The sequence below is a fragment of the Pseudorca crassidens genome, chromosome X (assembly GCF_039906515.1).
Source record: "Pseudorca crassidens isolate mPseCra1 chromosome X, mPseCra1.hap1, whole genome shotgun sequence".
NCBI classification, from domain to species: domain Eukaryota; kingdom Metazoa; phylum Chordata; class Mammalia; order Artiodactyla; family Delphinidae; genus Pseudorca; species Pseudorca crassidens.
In genome coordinates, this window is record NC_090317.1 from 64,609,288 (window position 1) to 64,625,953 (window position 16,666).

General features: G+C 37.7%; 1 protein-coding gene across 3 annotated transcripts in view; it reads left to right on the forward strand.

Annotated features, from left to right (window-relative positions):
• BRWD3 (bromodomain and WD repeat domain containing 3) overlaps positions 1–16,666 on the forward strand; it is a 125,384-nt gene that overhangs the window by 92,404 nt on the left and 16,314 nt on the right. For all 3 annotated transcript variants that reach the window (XM_067724231.1, XM_067724232.1, XM_067724233.1), the window contains 8 exons: positions 6,508–6,590; positions 7,680–7,791; positions 8,739–8,800; positions 8,904–9,059; positions 9,939–10,059; positions 11,071–11,196; positions 11,283–11,361; positions 16,186–16,242. In XM_067724231.1, coding sequence (XP_067580332.1) covers positions 6,508–6,590; positions 7,680–7,791; positions 8,739–8,800; positions 8,904–9,059; positions 9,939–10,059; positions 11,071–11,196; positions 11,283–11,361; positions 16,186–16,242 — 796 coding nt within the window. The remainder of the gene's footprint in view (positions 1–6,507; positions 6,591–7,679; positions 7,792–8,738; positions 8,801–8,903; positions 9,060–9,938; positions 10,060–11,070; positions 11,197–11,282; positions 11,362–16,185; positions 16,243–16,666) is intronic.

Consider the following 16,666-nt stretch of genomic DNA (forward strand, 5'->3'; position numbering starts at 1 on the left):
GCATCATTAGTTTTGTCGAAGACCTGGTTACACAACTGGGTAATGTAAGAAACAACAATCTTATAAAATAGACAGGATAAAAATAATATAGCTAGTGATATAGGGCTTCCCTGATGGCACAGTGGTTAAGAATCCACCTGCCAATGCAGGGGACATGGGTTCCAGCCCTGGCCCAGGAAGATCCCACATGCCGTGGAGCAACTAAGCCCGTGCACCACAACTACTGACCCTGCACTGTAGAGCCCGTGAGCCACAACTACTGAACGTGCATGCCACAACTACTGAAGCCCACGGGCCTAGAGCCTGTGCTCCCCAACAAGAAAGGCCACAACAATGAGAAACCCGCACACCACATTGAGGAGTAGCCCCTGCTCACCGCAACTAGAGAAAGCCCACACGCAGCAACAAAGACCCAAGGCAGTCAAAAATAAATACATAATAAATAAATAAATAAATAAATAAATAAATAAATAAATAATATAGTTAGTGATATAAATAATGTCATAAGGGAAAGTTGAGGAAGATGGCGGAAGAGTAAGATGCGGAGATCACCTTGCTCCACACAGATACACCAGAAATACATCTACACGTGGAACTGCTCCTATAGAACACCCACTGAACGATGGCATAAGACTTCAGACCTCCCAAAAGGCAAGAAACTCCCCACGTACATGGGTAGGGCAAAAGAAAAAAGAATAAACAGAGACAAAAGAATACGGACGGGACCTGCACCAGTGGGAGGGAGCTGTGAAGGAGGAAAGGTTTCCACACACTAGGAAGCCCCCTCGTGGGCGGAGACTGCAGGTGGCAGAGGGGGGGAGCTTTGGAGCCACAGAAGAGAGTACAGCCACAGGGGTGCGGAGGACAAAGCGGAGAGATTCCCGCACAGAGGATTGGTGCCGACCAGCACTCACCAGCCCAAGAGGCTTGTCTGCTCACCCGCCGGGGCGGGCAGGGCTGGGAGCTGAGGCTCGGGCTTCGGTGGGAGCGCAGGGAGAGGACTGGGGTTGGCGGCGTGTACACAGCCTGAAGGGATTAGTGCACCACAGGTAGCCGGGAGGGTTCCGGCAAAATGTCTGGACCTGCCGAAGAGGCAAGAGACTTTTTCCTCCCTCTTTGTTTCCTGGTGCACGAGGAGAGGGGATTAAGAGTGCTGCTTAAAGGAGCTCCAGAGATGGGCGCAAGCTGCGGCTGTCAGTGCGGACCCCAGAGACGGGCATGAGACGCTAAGGCTGCTGCTGCCGCCACCAAGAAACCTGTGTGCAAGCACAGGTCACTATCCACACCTCCCCTCCCAGGAGGATGTGCAGCCCGCTACTGCCAGGGTCCCGTGATCCAGGGACAACTTCCCTGGGAGAACACAGGGCGCACCTCAGGATGCTGCAACGTCATGCCACCCTCTCCTTCTGCAGGTTCGCCCCACATCCATACCCCTCCCTCCCCCTGGCCTGAGTGAGCCAGAGCCCCCGAATCAGCTGCTCCTTTAACCCCATCCTGTCTGAGCGAAGAACAGACGCCCTCAGGCGACCGACATGCAGAGGCAAGTCCACATCCAAAGCTGAACCCCAGGAGCTGTGCGAACAAAGAAGAGAAAGGGAAATCCCTCCCAGCAGCCTCAGGAACAGTGGATTAAATCTCCACAATCAACTTGATGTACCCTGCATCTGTGGAATACCTGAATAGACAACGAGTCATCCCAAATTAAGGAGGTGGACTCTGGGAGCAAGATATATAATTTTTCCCCCTTTTCCTCTTTTTGTGAGTGTGTATGTGTATGCTTCTCTGTGATACTTTGTCTGTATAGCTTTGCTTTCACCATTTGCCCTAGGGTTCTGTCCATCCGTTTTTCTGTTTTTTTTTTTTTTTACTTAAAAATTTTTTTTCTTAATAATTTTTATTTTAATAACTTTTAAAATTTTTATCTTACTTTATTTTATTTTATTTTATCCTCTTTCTATTTTTTATCCCTTTTATTCTGAGCCATGTGGATGAAGGCTCTTAGTGCTCCAGCCAGGATTCAGTGCTGTGCCTCTGAGGTGGGAGAGCCAACTTCAGAACACTGGTCCACAAGAGACCTCTCAACTCCATGTAACATCAAATGGCGAAAATTTCCCAGAGATCTAAATCTCAACCAACACCAAGACCCAGCTTCACTCAACGACCAGCAAGCTACAGTCTGGACACCCTATGCCAAACAACTAGCAAGACAGGAACACAACACCACCCATTAGCAGAGGGGCTGCCTAAAATCATAATAAGGCCACAGACACCCCAAAACACACCACCGGACGTGGACCAGCCCACCAGAAAGACTAGATACAGCCACATCCATGAGAGCATAGGCACTAGTCCCCTCCACTAGGAAGCCTACACAACCCACTGAACCAAACTTAGCCACTGGGGACAGACACCAAAAACAACGGGAACTACGAACCTACAGCCTGCAAAAAGGAGACCCCAAACACAGTAAGATAAGCAAAATGAGAAGACAGAAAAACACAGCAGATGAAGGAGCAAGGTAAAAAAAAACCCAGACCTAACAAATGAAGAGGAAATAGGCAGTCTACCTGAAAAAGAATTCAGAATAATGATAGTAAAGATATCCAAAATCTTGGAAGTAGAATAGAGAAAATGCAAGAAACATTTAACAAGGACCTAGAAGAACTAAAGATGAAACAAGCAATGATGAACAACAAAATAAATGAAATTAAAAATACTCTAGAAGGAATCAATAGCAGAATAACTGAGACAGAAGAACGGATAAGTGACCTGGAAGACAAAATAGTGGAAATAACTACTGCAGAGCAGAATAAAGAAAAAAACAGTGAAAAGAACTGAGGACAGTTTCAGAGAGCTGTGGGACAACATTAAATGCACCAATATTCGAATTATAGGGGTCCCAAAAGAAGAAAAGAAAACGAAAGAGACTGAGAAAATATTTGAAGAGATTACAGTTGAAAACTTCCCTAATATGGGAAAGGAAATAGTCAATCAAGTCCAAGAAGCACAGAGAGTCCCATACAGGATAAATCCAAGGAGAAACATGCCAAGACACATATTAATCAAAGTATCAAAAATTAAATACAAAGAAAACATATTAAAAGCAGCAAAGGAAAAACAACAAATAACACACAAGGGAATCCCCGTAAGGATAACAGCTGATCTTTCAGCAGAAACTCTGCAAGCCAGAAGGGAGTGGCAGGACATAGAATTAGCAATGAAAAAGGAGAAGTAACAATTGACACTGCACAAATACAAAGGATCATGTGAGATTACTACAAACAACTCTATGCCAATATAATGGACAACCTGGAAGAAATGGACAAATTCTTAGAAATGCACAACCTGCCAAGACGGAACCAGGAAGAAATAGAAAATATGAACAGACCAATCACAAGCACTAAAATTGAAACTGTGATTAAAAATCTTCCAACAAACCCAAGCCCAGGACCAGATGGCTTCACAGGCAAATTCTATCAAACATTTAGAGAAGAGCTAACACCTATCCTTCTCAAACTCTTCCAAAATATAGCAGAGGGAGGAACACTCCCAAACTCATTCTATGAGGCCACCATCACCCTGATACCAAAACCAGACAAAGATGTCACAAAGAAAGAAAAGTACAGGCCAATATCACTGATGAACATAGATGCAAAAATCCTCAACAAAATGCTAGCAAACAGAATCCAACAGCACATTAAAAGGATCATACACCATGATCAAGTCAGATTTATTCCAGGAGTGCAAGAATTCTCAATATACACAAATCAATCAATGTGATACACCATATTAACAAATTGAAGGAGAAAATCCATATGATCTTCTCAATAGATGCAGAGAAAGCTTTCGACAAAATTCACCACCAAATTTATGATAAAAACCCTGGAGAAAGTAGGCATAGAGGAAACTTTCCTCACCATAATGAAGGCCATATATGAAAAACCCACAGCCAACATCGTCCACAATGGTAAAAAACTGAAACCTTTTCCACTAAGATCAGGAACAAGACAAGGTTGGCAACTCTCACCACTATTATTCAACATAGTTTTGGAAGTTTTAGCCACAGCAATCAGAGAAGAAAAAGAAATAAAAGAATCCAAATTGGAAAAGAAGAAGTAAAGCTGTCACTGTTAGCAGATGACATAATACCCTACATAGAGAATCCTAAACAGGCTACTGGAAAACTACTAGAACTAATCAATGAATTTGGTAAAGTAGCAGTATACAAAATTAATGCACAGAAATCTATGGCATTCCTATACCCTAATGATGAAAAATATGAAAATGAAATTAAGAAAACACTCCCATTTACCATAGCAACAAAAAGAATAAAATATCTAGGAATAAACCTACCTAAGGAGACAATAGCCCTGTATGTAGAAAATTATAAGACACTGATGAAAGAAATGAAAGATGATACAAATAGATGGAGAGATATACCATGTTCTTTAATTGGAAAAATCAACATTGTGAAAATGACTCTACTACCCAAAGCAATCTACGGATTCAATGCAATCCCTATTAAAGTACCACTGGCATTTTTCACAGAACTAGAACAAAAAGTTTCACAATTTGTATGGAAGCACAAACAACCCCGAATAGCAAAAGCAATCTTGAGAACGAAAAACGGAGCTGGAGGAATCAGGCTACCTGACTTCAGACTATACTTCAAAGCTACTGTAATCAAGACCGTATGGTACTGGCACAAAAACAGAAATATAGATCAATGGAACAGGATAGAAAGCCCAGAGATAAACCCATGCACATATGGTCACCTTATCTTTGATAAAGGAGGCAAGAATATACTAGTGGAGAAAAGACAGCCTCTTCAATAAGTGATACTGAGAAAACTGTACAGTTACATGTAAAAGTATGAAAGTAGAACACTCACTACACCATACACAAAAATAAACTCAAAATGGATTAAAGACTCAAATGTAAGGCCAGACACTCTCTAACTCTTAGAGGAAAACATAAGCAGAACACTCTATGACATAACTCACAGCAAGATCCTTTTTGACCCACCTCCTAGAGAAATGGAAATAAAAACAAAAGTAAACAAATGGGACCTAATGAAACTTCAAAGCTTTTACACAGCAAAGGAAACCATAAACAAGACCAAAAGACAACCCTCAGAATGGGAGAAAATATTTGCAGATGATGCAACTGACAAAGGATTAATCTTCAAGATTTATAAGCAGCTCATGCAGCTCAATAACAGAAAAACAATGCAATCCAAAAATGGGCAGAAAGCTTCAACAGACATTTCTCCACAGAAGATATACAGATTGCCGACAAACCCATGAAAGAATGCTCAACATCATTAATCATTAGGGCAATACAAAACTACAATGAGATATCATCTCTCACCAGTCAGAATGGCCATCATCAAAAAATCTAGAAACAATAAATGCTGGAGAGGGTGTGGAGAAAAGGAACACGCTTGCACTGCGGTGAGAATGTAAATTGATACAGACACTATGGATAACAGTATGGAGGTTCCTTAAAATACTAAAAATTGTACTACCATATGACCCCGTAATCCCACTACTGGGCATATACCCTGAGAAAACCATAATTCAAAAAGAGTCATGTACCAAAATGTTCATTGTGCCTCTATTTACAATAGCCAGGACATGGAAGCAACCTAAGTGTCCATCATTGGATGAATGGATAAAGAAGATGTGGCACATATATGCAATGGAATATTACTCAGCCATAAACATAAACGAAATTGAGTTATTCGTAGTGAGGTGGATGGACCTAGAGTCTGTCATACAGAGTGAAGTAAGTCAGAAAGAGAAAAATAAATACCATATGCTAACACATATATATGGAATCTAAGAAAAAAAAGAAAAAAAAAGATCATGAAGAACCTAGGGGTAAGCCGGGAATAAAGACACAGACCTACTAGAGAATGGACTTGAGGATATGCGGACGGGGAAGGGTAAGCTGAGATTGAGTGAGAGAGTGGCATGGACATATATACACTACCAAACGTAAAATAGATTGCTATTCGGAAGCAGCTGCATAGCACAGGGAGATCAGCTTTGTGGTTTGTGACCACCTAGAGGGGTGGCATAGGGAGGGTGAGAGTTAGGGAGACGCAAGAGGGAAGAGATATGGGAACATATGTGTATGTATAACTGATTTACTTTGTTATAAAGCAGAAACTAACATACCATTGTAAAGCAATTTTACTTCAATAATGATGTTAAAAAAAGGAGAATAAAAACAAGTGAAATAAACCCCAATAAACATACACTGTAATAAAGAAAATAAATTACTTTATGCAAATATTAAAAAAATAATGTCATAAGTAAATATTTAAGCCAAACAGATCAAACAGATGGGGTTTAATTTAAGTAAATGCATTCACAGGGACGTTGAGTTTTGCAACATTTTGCTCAATACTTCCACATTAAGCATATATTCCTGGATGTTTAGAAAGTAACATATACTGTTATATCTGTATACTGAATCATATGTACTTTACTTTCTCCTCAGGTATCATGACATGCCAGATGTCATTGACTTCCTTGTGCTACATCAGTTTTATAATGAAGCCAAAGAAAGGAACTGGCAGATTGGTAAGTATAGAATTCTCACTGAATAATTATTGTTTGAAGTAGAGTAAGTAACTTTTAAACCAATTTAACAGAAAGAAATTAGTAGACTGAAAAAGCTGTTAGCCAAATTAGAAAAATTAAATTTTTCTTTTCAGTTACGTTTCGGTGATTTTATGAACATTGTAAGTGGCATAAAACCTTTTCTGTGAATACCTACTCTATTAGGATACAAATCTGTATTAAAAAGAAAATCTTGAAATGTCAATGGCCATGAAATAGAGTACTTAACACTTGGGCTCTTAAAAGACCTTTACTGATTGTGGGTTTCTCTCTCCTTTCTCTCTCTCTCTCTTTCTCTCTGCCCCCCCACCCCCTCTTCCTCTCCCTCTTCCTCCTCTTCTACCTCTTTCCATCTACCCCTCTGCCCTCCTCCTCTCTCCGTCTCCCCCTCTCCCTTTTTCTCCCTTTCTCTCTTTCCCCTTCTTATTCTCTCCCCCTCTATTCCTCCCCCTTCACTAGCTGTTTAATCTTGGGCAAGATTTTAACCTCTGTTTGCCTCAATTCCATTATCTGTAAAATGGGAATCACATCAGAACATACCTATAAGGTCGATATGAATAAAATGGTACCTGACACAGAGCAACCACTATGTTATTATCTGCTATTAGTACTTTTAAATTCTCCTTGCTTATGTAGGAGAAACATTTTTGTCCACATGGTTGGTTTTGTATTCCTTAGCCATTTAAAGGTACAAAACTAGTATGAAGAGATTTTTAAAAACAAAATGGTGAAACAAAAAATAGAAGAAACAACTGTAGTATCATATGTGCAATACAAAAAGCAGTATGTCTAATGAGCCCAAGTAATTGATAAAAGTTAAATTATATGCGGTAATATGTGATTTATTTCAGAATAATTATTAGCATTTGGAAATCAAAATCCTTGAAGAGGGTAAAATGTAAAATTCACATATATGGAAAACTCAGATTGAAACTTCTAATAATGCTGGATACAATGCTGCTTCTGTATTCAACAAAAACTAGCAATTTAGAGTGGGAACAGAGTGATTATTCTCAAGAGCACTCTTAAGAATTTCTAAAAACATTGTAGGTGATAGATTCCGCAGTATAATAGATGACGCCTGGTGGTTTGGGACCGTGGAGAGTCAGCAGCCTTTTCAACCAGAGTATCCTGATAGTTCTTTCCAGTGTTACAGTGTTCAGTAAGTATATTTATGGTCGTTTACACCTGATATAATACTGTAGTACTATATGGACTTTCTATAAACCCTACCTTACCTAGTCTTATAAGACTTGTACCTGTAAGGAAGTAATCATAGTACCTTTAAGGAAGAAATTTGTTGATAAACCTTTTGGTCCAATATGCATGCTAACACAAAGCAGGAACTGAAGACTTATTTCTGCCTCCCTTATTCCTGTATTTTCTCGTAAGTATTTCTATTTTAGACAAGAATTACAATTATTATTTCATGAAGAGTACTGAAATTAATTCAGTGTTTAAATTAATTGTTACACCTGGAATATAATACTGAATATTTACATAGTCTTTTATTTAATGGTATGAATTCTAGACAGGAGTGACTGCATTATGTTTGGATGTACTGTTTGTCTACAATTTACTTTTGCTCTTCATGAAATACCAGAGTTGTAAGATTCCTAATAAATAAAGCTTTCTTCTCAAGAATGATAGAACAAATGTTTATTCTGTGAAGATTGACTTTTAGTCTCCATATTGTAGATCAAAAGGGAATAATAAACTTTTGGAGAAGCTATAATACTCAACCTGTTAGAATAAATTAGGTTATCTCATAGAAAGAAGTGATCTATTAAATCGACTTTTTTAACCTGAAAGGAATTTTCCAAAGAGATCTTTTTATTCTGTACCCTGGCTTAACATTGAATGTATGCTTGGTTGGAATTAAAAAAAAAAAAGCCCAGCAGAACTAAGAGTAAGCTTACAACTCTCTTTCATATTGATGGGCCATGTTTTCTCTATTAGAGGCTTATTATTATCTTTGTGTAAGCAAAGTTGTACTTCAAGGAAACTGTATTGTCCCTTTACAAATTTCACCCCCAAGAAGTAATGCAAATTATGCTAGTATATAAAATGTCATCTGAATTTGATTTGTATCTTGTTATTTTTTAATAGCTGGGACAATAACGAGAGAGAAAAGATGAGTCCCTGGGATATGGAGCCAATTCCAGAAGGAAGTAAATATGCTTTTAAAAAATGAATTATAATTTTTCTAAAAGAAAAATGGCAATAGCATGATTCTAGAAACTAATTATTTCTGATTTTTCACTTTATGCATAGCTGCCTTTCCAGATGAAGTTGGTGCTGGTGTTCCTGTGTCCCAGGAGGAATTGACTGCTTTGCTATACAAACCTCAGGAAGGAGAGTGGGGGGCTCATTCCAGAGATGAGGAATGTGAACGAGTTATTCAGGGCATCAACCACCTTCTTTCCCTGGGTATGGTGAATGTGAAAGAATGTTAGGAAGATGAGAAGGAAAACCAGCAGAATTATAAGTTCTGTAAAAGGAAATGCATTTTCTCACTGTATACTTTTTTTTTTTTTTTGCGGTATGCGGGCCTCTCACTGTTGTGGCCTCTCCCGTTGCGGAGCACAGGCTCCGGACGCGCAGGCTCAGCAGCCATGGCTCACGGGCCCAGCCGCTCCGCGGCATGTGGGATACTCCCAGACCGGGGCACGAACCCGTGTCCCCTGCATCGGCAGGCGGACTCTCAACCACTGCGCCACCAGGGAAGCCCTCTCACTGTATACTTTTAACCCAAGAGGCATGGTGATTCTAGTTTTAATAATAACATTTTTATTTGCTTGGCCAAAGTAATGACTGGCAAACTTTTTCAGTTCTTGGGCTATAATAGTGAAGGCAGCCATATAGGTGTCTTTTACTTTCTTGAGTCATTTTGGCTCTCTAGCTATTCCCTGAGCCTAACTTTGGATCAATATTTTGGTAAAGACAGTGGGTGCAATAATATATTTTACTCCATGACTATTTATATTTTCTGAAGTATATCACGAGACATTTGACATTTATCCAGAAAAGACATAAATTTGAAGCTAAACACAGTTCTCCTTTAATTTTGTCTTGTTTTTACCGATTTGAACCAGTGTATCATGCATTATTGATTCTTAGATAGAATGTCCAAATAAAAAGAATAACATTATAATAGTATTGGTCTAGTTTTTGCATAATTGAATCATCAGCATTTTAGAAATGTAGTATTATATCACCCACCCTTCTTGTTTATATGTGTTTTTGTTTGTTAACATGAAATGTTAGTGTTCTTTATAATTGTCTTTTTTTATTTTGTAAATGTTGTAGATTTTGCCAGCCCTTTTGCTGTTCCAGTGGATCTCAGTGCCTATCCCTTGTATTGTACTGTAGTTGCTTATCCAACTGACCTCAACACCATCAGGCGGAGACTTGAAAATCGCTTTTACAGGTCTGTTTAATATTTATCATTTCCTAAAAGCTTGTATAGTTTTATATCTTTTGCTTTCCTTTTTGCATAATGATACACTGAGATCTTTGTTTTCATAGTGTAAAATAACTGTTCAGAAGACCCACTCCAAAATTTCTCTTGAAAATTTGGAACACTGATTTCCCTTTATTCAGTAGATTTTCACTCTTCCAGGCTAAGAAGGGGTATGGACAGCGAGGAAATTATGACTAGCAGAAGTCACATATGAAACAAAAACTACAGTTAATTTTAACTTATTAAAAGCAGATTAAGTAGTTTGTGGATTCATCTTGATTATGGTGCTCCAGGGACTTGGAGCATGTTTTAAATCCCCTGTTGGGGAATTAGGCAGCAGTTAATTAGATTTAATTACCAGTCCCAAAATGTGTATAGAAAAAGCCAAGTTATTTTTTCCTTGGTTTTGGTTGGGAGTGGGGTGATTATGGGAAGGCAGTGGAGCGCAGCTTTTGGTACCTCTCTCACCCTAGAGTCTACTGTGTCCTAACCACAATTATTCCATGAAATGGTTATAAATATAACCAGTTGGGTGTATTTTATATCTTTACCTATAATTTCATTCAATAATATATATCATAAAAGCAATGAGGTAAAAATCTGTCCTTTTTGTTTTTTGCTTTTCTCTGAAAACGAAACATTCTTCTGTTGATTTATCAAAGCAGTATTTGTTTGTTTTTGTTACTTTGACCTTGGTCAAATCGCTATTTACCCACAATGTCGTGGGTCAGTTCTTTTCCAAGTTTTCATATCCAAGTTTATAGTCCAGTGGTTCTGAACTCTTGCCTGTGCTTCAAATACTCTAACTATATACCTTTATTAGTGCACATTAGTCACACACATATATTGAGTCACATACATATATCTGAACACCTTTGACATATCATGATTAAATGCCTAGTTGTTCTATGTTGTCTAATCCTAGAATAGACTTTAAATGTATCAACCAAGAGTAACAGGGTATTTTTTCTTTCATAGGAGAATATCAGCATTAATGTGGGAAGTACGCTACATTGAGCATAATGCTAGGACTTTCAATGAGCCAGACAGTCCTATAGTTAAAGCAGCCAAAATTGTAACTGATGTCTTACTTCGCTTTATTGGGTAAGAAGAAGTTTTATCTCCCATAGAGGCTGACTTCTGACTTCTAAAATTTATTGAAATGTATTTTAACTTATCTGTCTTATCAGGGATCAGAGCTGTACTGATATACTGGATACTTATAATAAAATTAAAGCAGAAGAACTAAACAGTACTGATGCAGAGGAGGTAAGAATCACAGCATGATTAGTAGGCATAAATTCCTTTTCTGTCATTTAAAGTACAATAAGTATTATATGTAAGTGTTAAAACTAACTATAGGGGCTTCCCTGGTGGCGCAGTGGTTGAGAGTCCGCCTGCCGATGCAGGGGACACGGGTTTGTGCCCCGGTCTGGGAGGATCCCACATGCCGTGGAGCGGCTGGGCCCATGAGCCATGGCCACTGAGCCTGCGTGTCCGGAGCCTGTGCTCTGCAATGGGAGAGGCCACAACAGTGAGAGGCCCGTGTACAGAAAAAAAAAAAAAAAAAAAACACTAACTATAAGCAGTGAAGCTGATTTCTGAAAGCTGGCTGAACACCTGCATCTTTTTGTATTAAACTCTTTAACCTATATGTAGATAATATATACCAAAAATGTAGTGTGCTACAGCCAGAGAGAGGTGGTCAGTCATCCTTTTTGACACAGTGGGTTTCTGTGATGAGAAATCAATACTTTATTTTCCAGCCCTTGAAAACAGGACAAAGCACTAATCAGTGTTTTAAAAGAATGGTTAGTTGATGGTAGTTTCAGTAGGGATTAATTTTCTACACAGTATATATAAAATTTTAAAGTATTTTATAATTTTAAACTTGAAAGTCTACATTTTTAGTACTTTAGTACTTTCATGGAATTGCTATTTGATTTCCTTTACGAAAATTTGCAAACATAAACCAGTTTTTCTTAATGAAATGGAATTAATATTGTCAGTAGACCCTCACATATCTTATTTCCCCACCCAGTCATATCCCTAATTTACATTAAGCTATTTGTGACTAGAGGCTATGATAGAAGCAAAAACCAAGATAAAAGGCTTAAACAGTAATGAAAAGTGATAATTCAAAAATATTTAATGGAAAACAATTCATCCCAGGGATGAGTGACTCAGATATGCTGGATTTTATTGCAGTGGCTATTATTGTACAGAGGTATTTTACATGTTTATATTTTCTGTACTGTTAATTCCCAGAATGGTAAATCTCCAGTGTTTTTATTTTTTTTTTTATTTATTTTTTCCCCCGTGTTTTTAAATTTTACAAAAATGTATTTGACTATAAAATGTTGTAAGTATTATTGAAGTTAAATGTTATTTACATATTAAGGAAAACTCAGATATGCCAATTAGATATTATCCTCCTGAAACTAATGAAAAATTTATCATTCTTATTCCTAATATTTTCTCTGACCTTTCATATAAATGCATTTTGATTCAGAATTTGATGTAGCAAGAATACCTCCTCAAAGTAGCATTACTTGGATTAGAATAGGAAATTAAAGTAAAATGTAATTCAGCAACCTTACTTTTCCTTTCTTCCTCCCTCCCTCCCTCTCTCCCTTCCTCCCTCCCTCCCTCCTTCCCTTCCTTCCTTTCTTTCAACATTTAGGTTCTACTCTTTAAGTAAATTGCAGTTGTACAATACAGTGTTATCAATTATAGTCACCATGGTTTACATTAGATCCTTATATCCTCAGACCTTATTCATCTTCTAGCTGGAAGTTTGTATCCTTTTACCACCCTCTCCATATTCCCCCCCACCATCTGGTCCACCACCCAACCGCTTTTCTGTACTCTGTTTCTATGAGTTTGACTTTCCCTTTTTTTAAAGATTCTACATATGAGTGATACCATGCAGTATTTGTCTTTCTTTGTCTGACTTATTTCACTTAGCATAATGCCCTCAAGGTCCATCTGCATTGTCACAAATGGCAGAATTACCTTCTTTCTTAAGGCTGAATAATATTCCATTGTGTATATATATATATACCATATCTTCTCTGTCCATTCATCTGTTGACAGACAGATTGTTTCCATATCTTAGCTATTGTGAATAATACTGCAATGAACATGGGAGTACAACTTTATATCTTTGATATCTTGTTTTTATTTCCTTTAGATATATACCCATAAGTGACATTGCTGGATCATATGGTAGTTCTGTTTTTAATTTTTTGAGGAACCTCCATACTGTTTTCCATAGTGGCTGTACCGATTTACATTACTACCAACAGTGCACAAGGACTCTCTTTTCTCCACATCCTCGCCAGCACTTGTTATTTCTTTGTCTATTTGATAATAACCATTCTAACAGGTGTGAGGTGATATTTCACTGTGGTTTTCCTTTGCTTTTCCCTGATGATTAGTGATGTTGAGTGCCTTTTCATGTACCCGTTTGTCGTTTGGATGTCTCCTTTGAAAAATGTCTATTCAGTTTCTCTGCCCATTTTTTAATTGGATTATTTGTTCTTTTGCTATCAAGTTGTTTATATCTTTTGGATATTAACCCCTATCAAATATATGATTTGCAAATATTTTCTCCCATTTGGTGTATTGCCTTTCATTTTGTTGATGGTTTTCTTTACTGTGCAGAAGCTTTCTAGTCTGATGTAGTTCCACCTGTTTATTTTTGCTTTTGTTGCCTTTTATTACTTTTGCATTTTGTCACATCCAAAAACATCATTGTCAAGACCAATGTCAAGCAGCTTACACCCCTGTGTTTTCTCTTAGGAGTTGTTTTTTTTTTTTTTTTTTTTTGCGGTACGCGGGCTTCTCACTGTTGCGGCCTCTCCTGTTGTGGAGCACAGGCTCCAGATGCACAGGCTCAGCGGCCATGGCTCACGGGCCCAGCCACTCCGCGGCATGTGGGATCTTCCTGGACCGGGACACGAACCCGTGTCCCCTGCCTCGGCAGGCGGACTCTCAACCACTGCACCACCAGGGAAGCCCTCTCTTAGGAGCTTTATGGTTTCATGTCTTACATCCAAGTCCTTAATCCATTTTGAGTTGTGTTTAATGTATGGTGTAAGATAGGTGTCCAGTTCCATTCTTTTGCAGGTGGATATCCACTTTTCCCAGCACAATTTATTGAAGAAACTATCCTTTCCCTATTTTATATTCTTGGCTCCTCTGTTGTAAATTAATTGACCAATATGCATGGGTTTATTTCTGTGCTCTATTCTGTTCCATTGATCTGTGTGTTTTATGTCAGTACCATACTCTTGTGATTACTATATCTTTGTAATATAGTTTGGTATCAGGAGGTGTGATGCCTCCAGCTCTGTTCTTCTTTCTCAAGATTGCTATTCTTTTATATGCTTCCATATGAATTTTAAGATTATTTTCTATTTCTGCAAAAAATGCTGTTGGAAATTGTGTTGAATCTGTATATTGCTTTGAGTAGTACAGACATTTTAACGATATTAATTTTTCCAATCCATGAGCATGGAAAAAAATTTCCATTTATTTGTGTATTCTTCTGTTTCATCAATGTATTATAGTTTTCAGTGTCCAGATCTTTCAACTCCTTGGTTAAATTTATTCCTAGGTATTTTATTCTTTTTGATGCAATTATAAATGGCATTATTTTCTTAATTTCTCTTTCTGATAGCCCATTATTAGTGTATAGAAACACAACTTATTTTTGTATATTGATTTTGTATCCTGCAACTTTACTGAATTTGTTGATTAGTTCTAGCAGTTTTTTGGTGGAGTATTTAGAGTTTTCTATATGTAATATTATGTCATCTGCTAACAGAGACAGTATTACTTCTTCCTTTTTAATTTGGATGTCTTTTGTTTTTCTTGACTAATTGTTCTAGCTAGGGCTTCCAATACTATGTTAAATAAAATAAAAGAGTAGACATCCTTGTCTCGTTCCTGATCTTAGAGGAAAAGCTTTTGGGTTTTTTTCCATTGACCATGAAGTTAGCTGTGAGTTTGTCATATATGGCCTTTATTATGTTGAAATAAAATCTATACCTATTTTGTTATATCTTTTGGATATTAACCCCCCCAGGGAGTTTTTATCATGGATGGATGTTGCTCACCTCAGAATGGCACTCTGGGTTAGAATAGAAAATTAAAGTAAAATGTAATTCAGCAATTTTAGAAAGGGAAACCAATGGCTCATGAGCTACTTTGCTTTCTTTTTTTAAAAAAAATTTATTGGGGTATAGTTGATTTGCAATGTTGTGTTAGTTTCAGGTGTACAGCAAAGTGAATCTGTTATACATATACCTATATCCACTCTTTTTTAGATTATTTTCCCATATAGGCCATTACAGAGTACTGAGTACAGTTCCCTGTGCTAGGCAGTAGGTCCTTATTAGTTATCTATTTTATATATAGTAGTGTGTATATGTCAATCCCAATCTTCCAATTTATCCCTCCCCCACCCTTACCCTCCTGGTAACCATAAGTTTATTTTCTACATCTGTAACTCTATTTCTGTTTTGTAGATAAGTTCACTTGTAGCCATTTTCTAGATTCTCTGAGGCATTACCAGTGTGCTTCACCATCACCAAGTTAATAGTGGTGTGTGGGCCTTGCCTCTTTGTATTAAAAAACTAACCCTCAGAGGGATACTTAACTGAATCTTATGTTTTAATACACATTCATATTTTCCCTATAGAAAAGAGATATATTTCTTGAAGTAGCAAAAGATTAATCATGAGTAATTCATGATTATAGTATATTAAATTATCATGTCATATAAAATAAGTTTCTTTAAAAAATACTAACATTTAGGTACAACTTTAGATACCAATCATTGTACTTTCCCCCTCATTTCCTATTCTGATTTAAAGAGAAACCTCATTTACTCTTCTTTTCCCAGTATATTTTCCAACTTGTATATAGCATGTAGGTGAAGTTTGGAGTGAGTCTCCCTCTCACCTTTGTTCTGTTGCCTGCTCCAATGAGGGAGTTAATTGTGATTATATTTGCCATTTCTTTGTAAATTTGTAAAAGACTGAATATAACTTAATATCTTCTCCCACTCTTCCTTTTTAATTTTAGGATACAGAAATGGTTGATTTAGATTCAGATGGTCCTGGTACTTCATCTGGAAGAAGGGTAAGTGGATAAATGAACTGCTGATAAGAAAAAAATTCAGGCTTCCTGTGTCAGGGATCCCTAAGACCAACTCCACATATTTGGAGACTTGCTAGAAAGACTTATGGAACTCAGTATATATACTTGTTAACTCATCGCTAAGGTTTATGACAGTGACACAGTAAGGATACACAGCTGGATCACAAGGAAAAAGATACAGGCAGAGTCTGGAGGAATCCATGTGCAGGTTTCTTTATGTTCTCTCTCTCCTCTGAAGGGCCACACAGAGTACATTCTTTTCCCACAGTGAAAATGTAGCAACATGTGTGTGATTAGAGACTGATCTCCCAAAGAATTTATTGGGAGTTTGTTATGTAGACCCCATCTAGCTAGCACATGCCAAGATTCCAGACTCACAGAAAGCAGGAAAGCATAGGAAATGTAC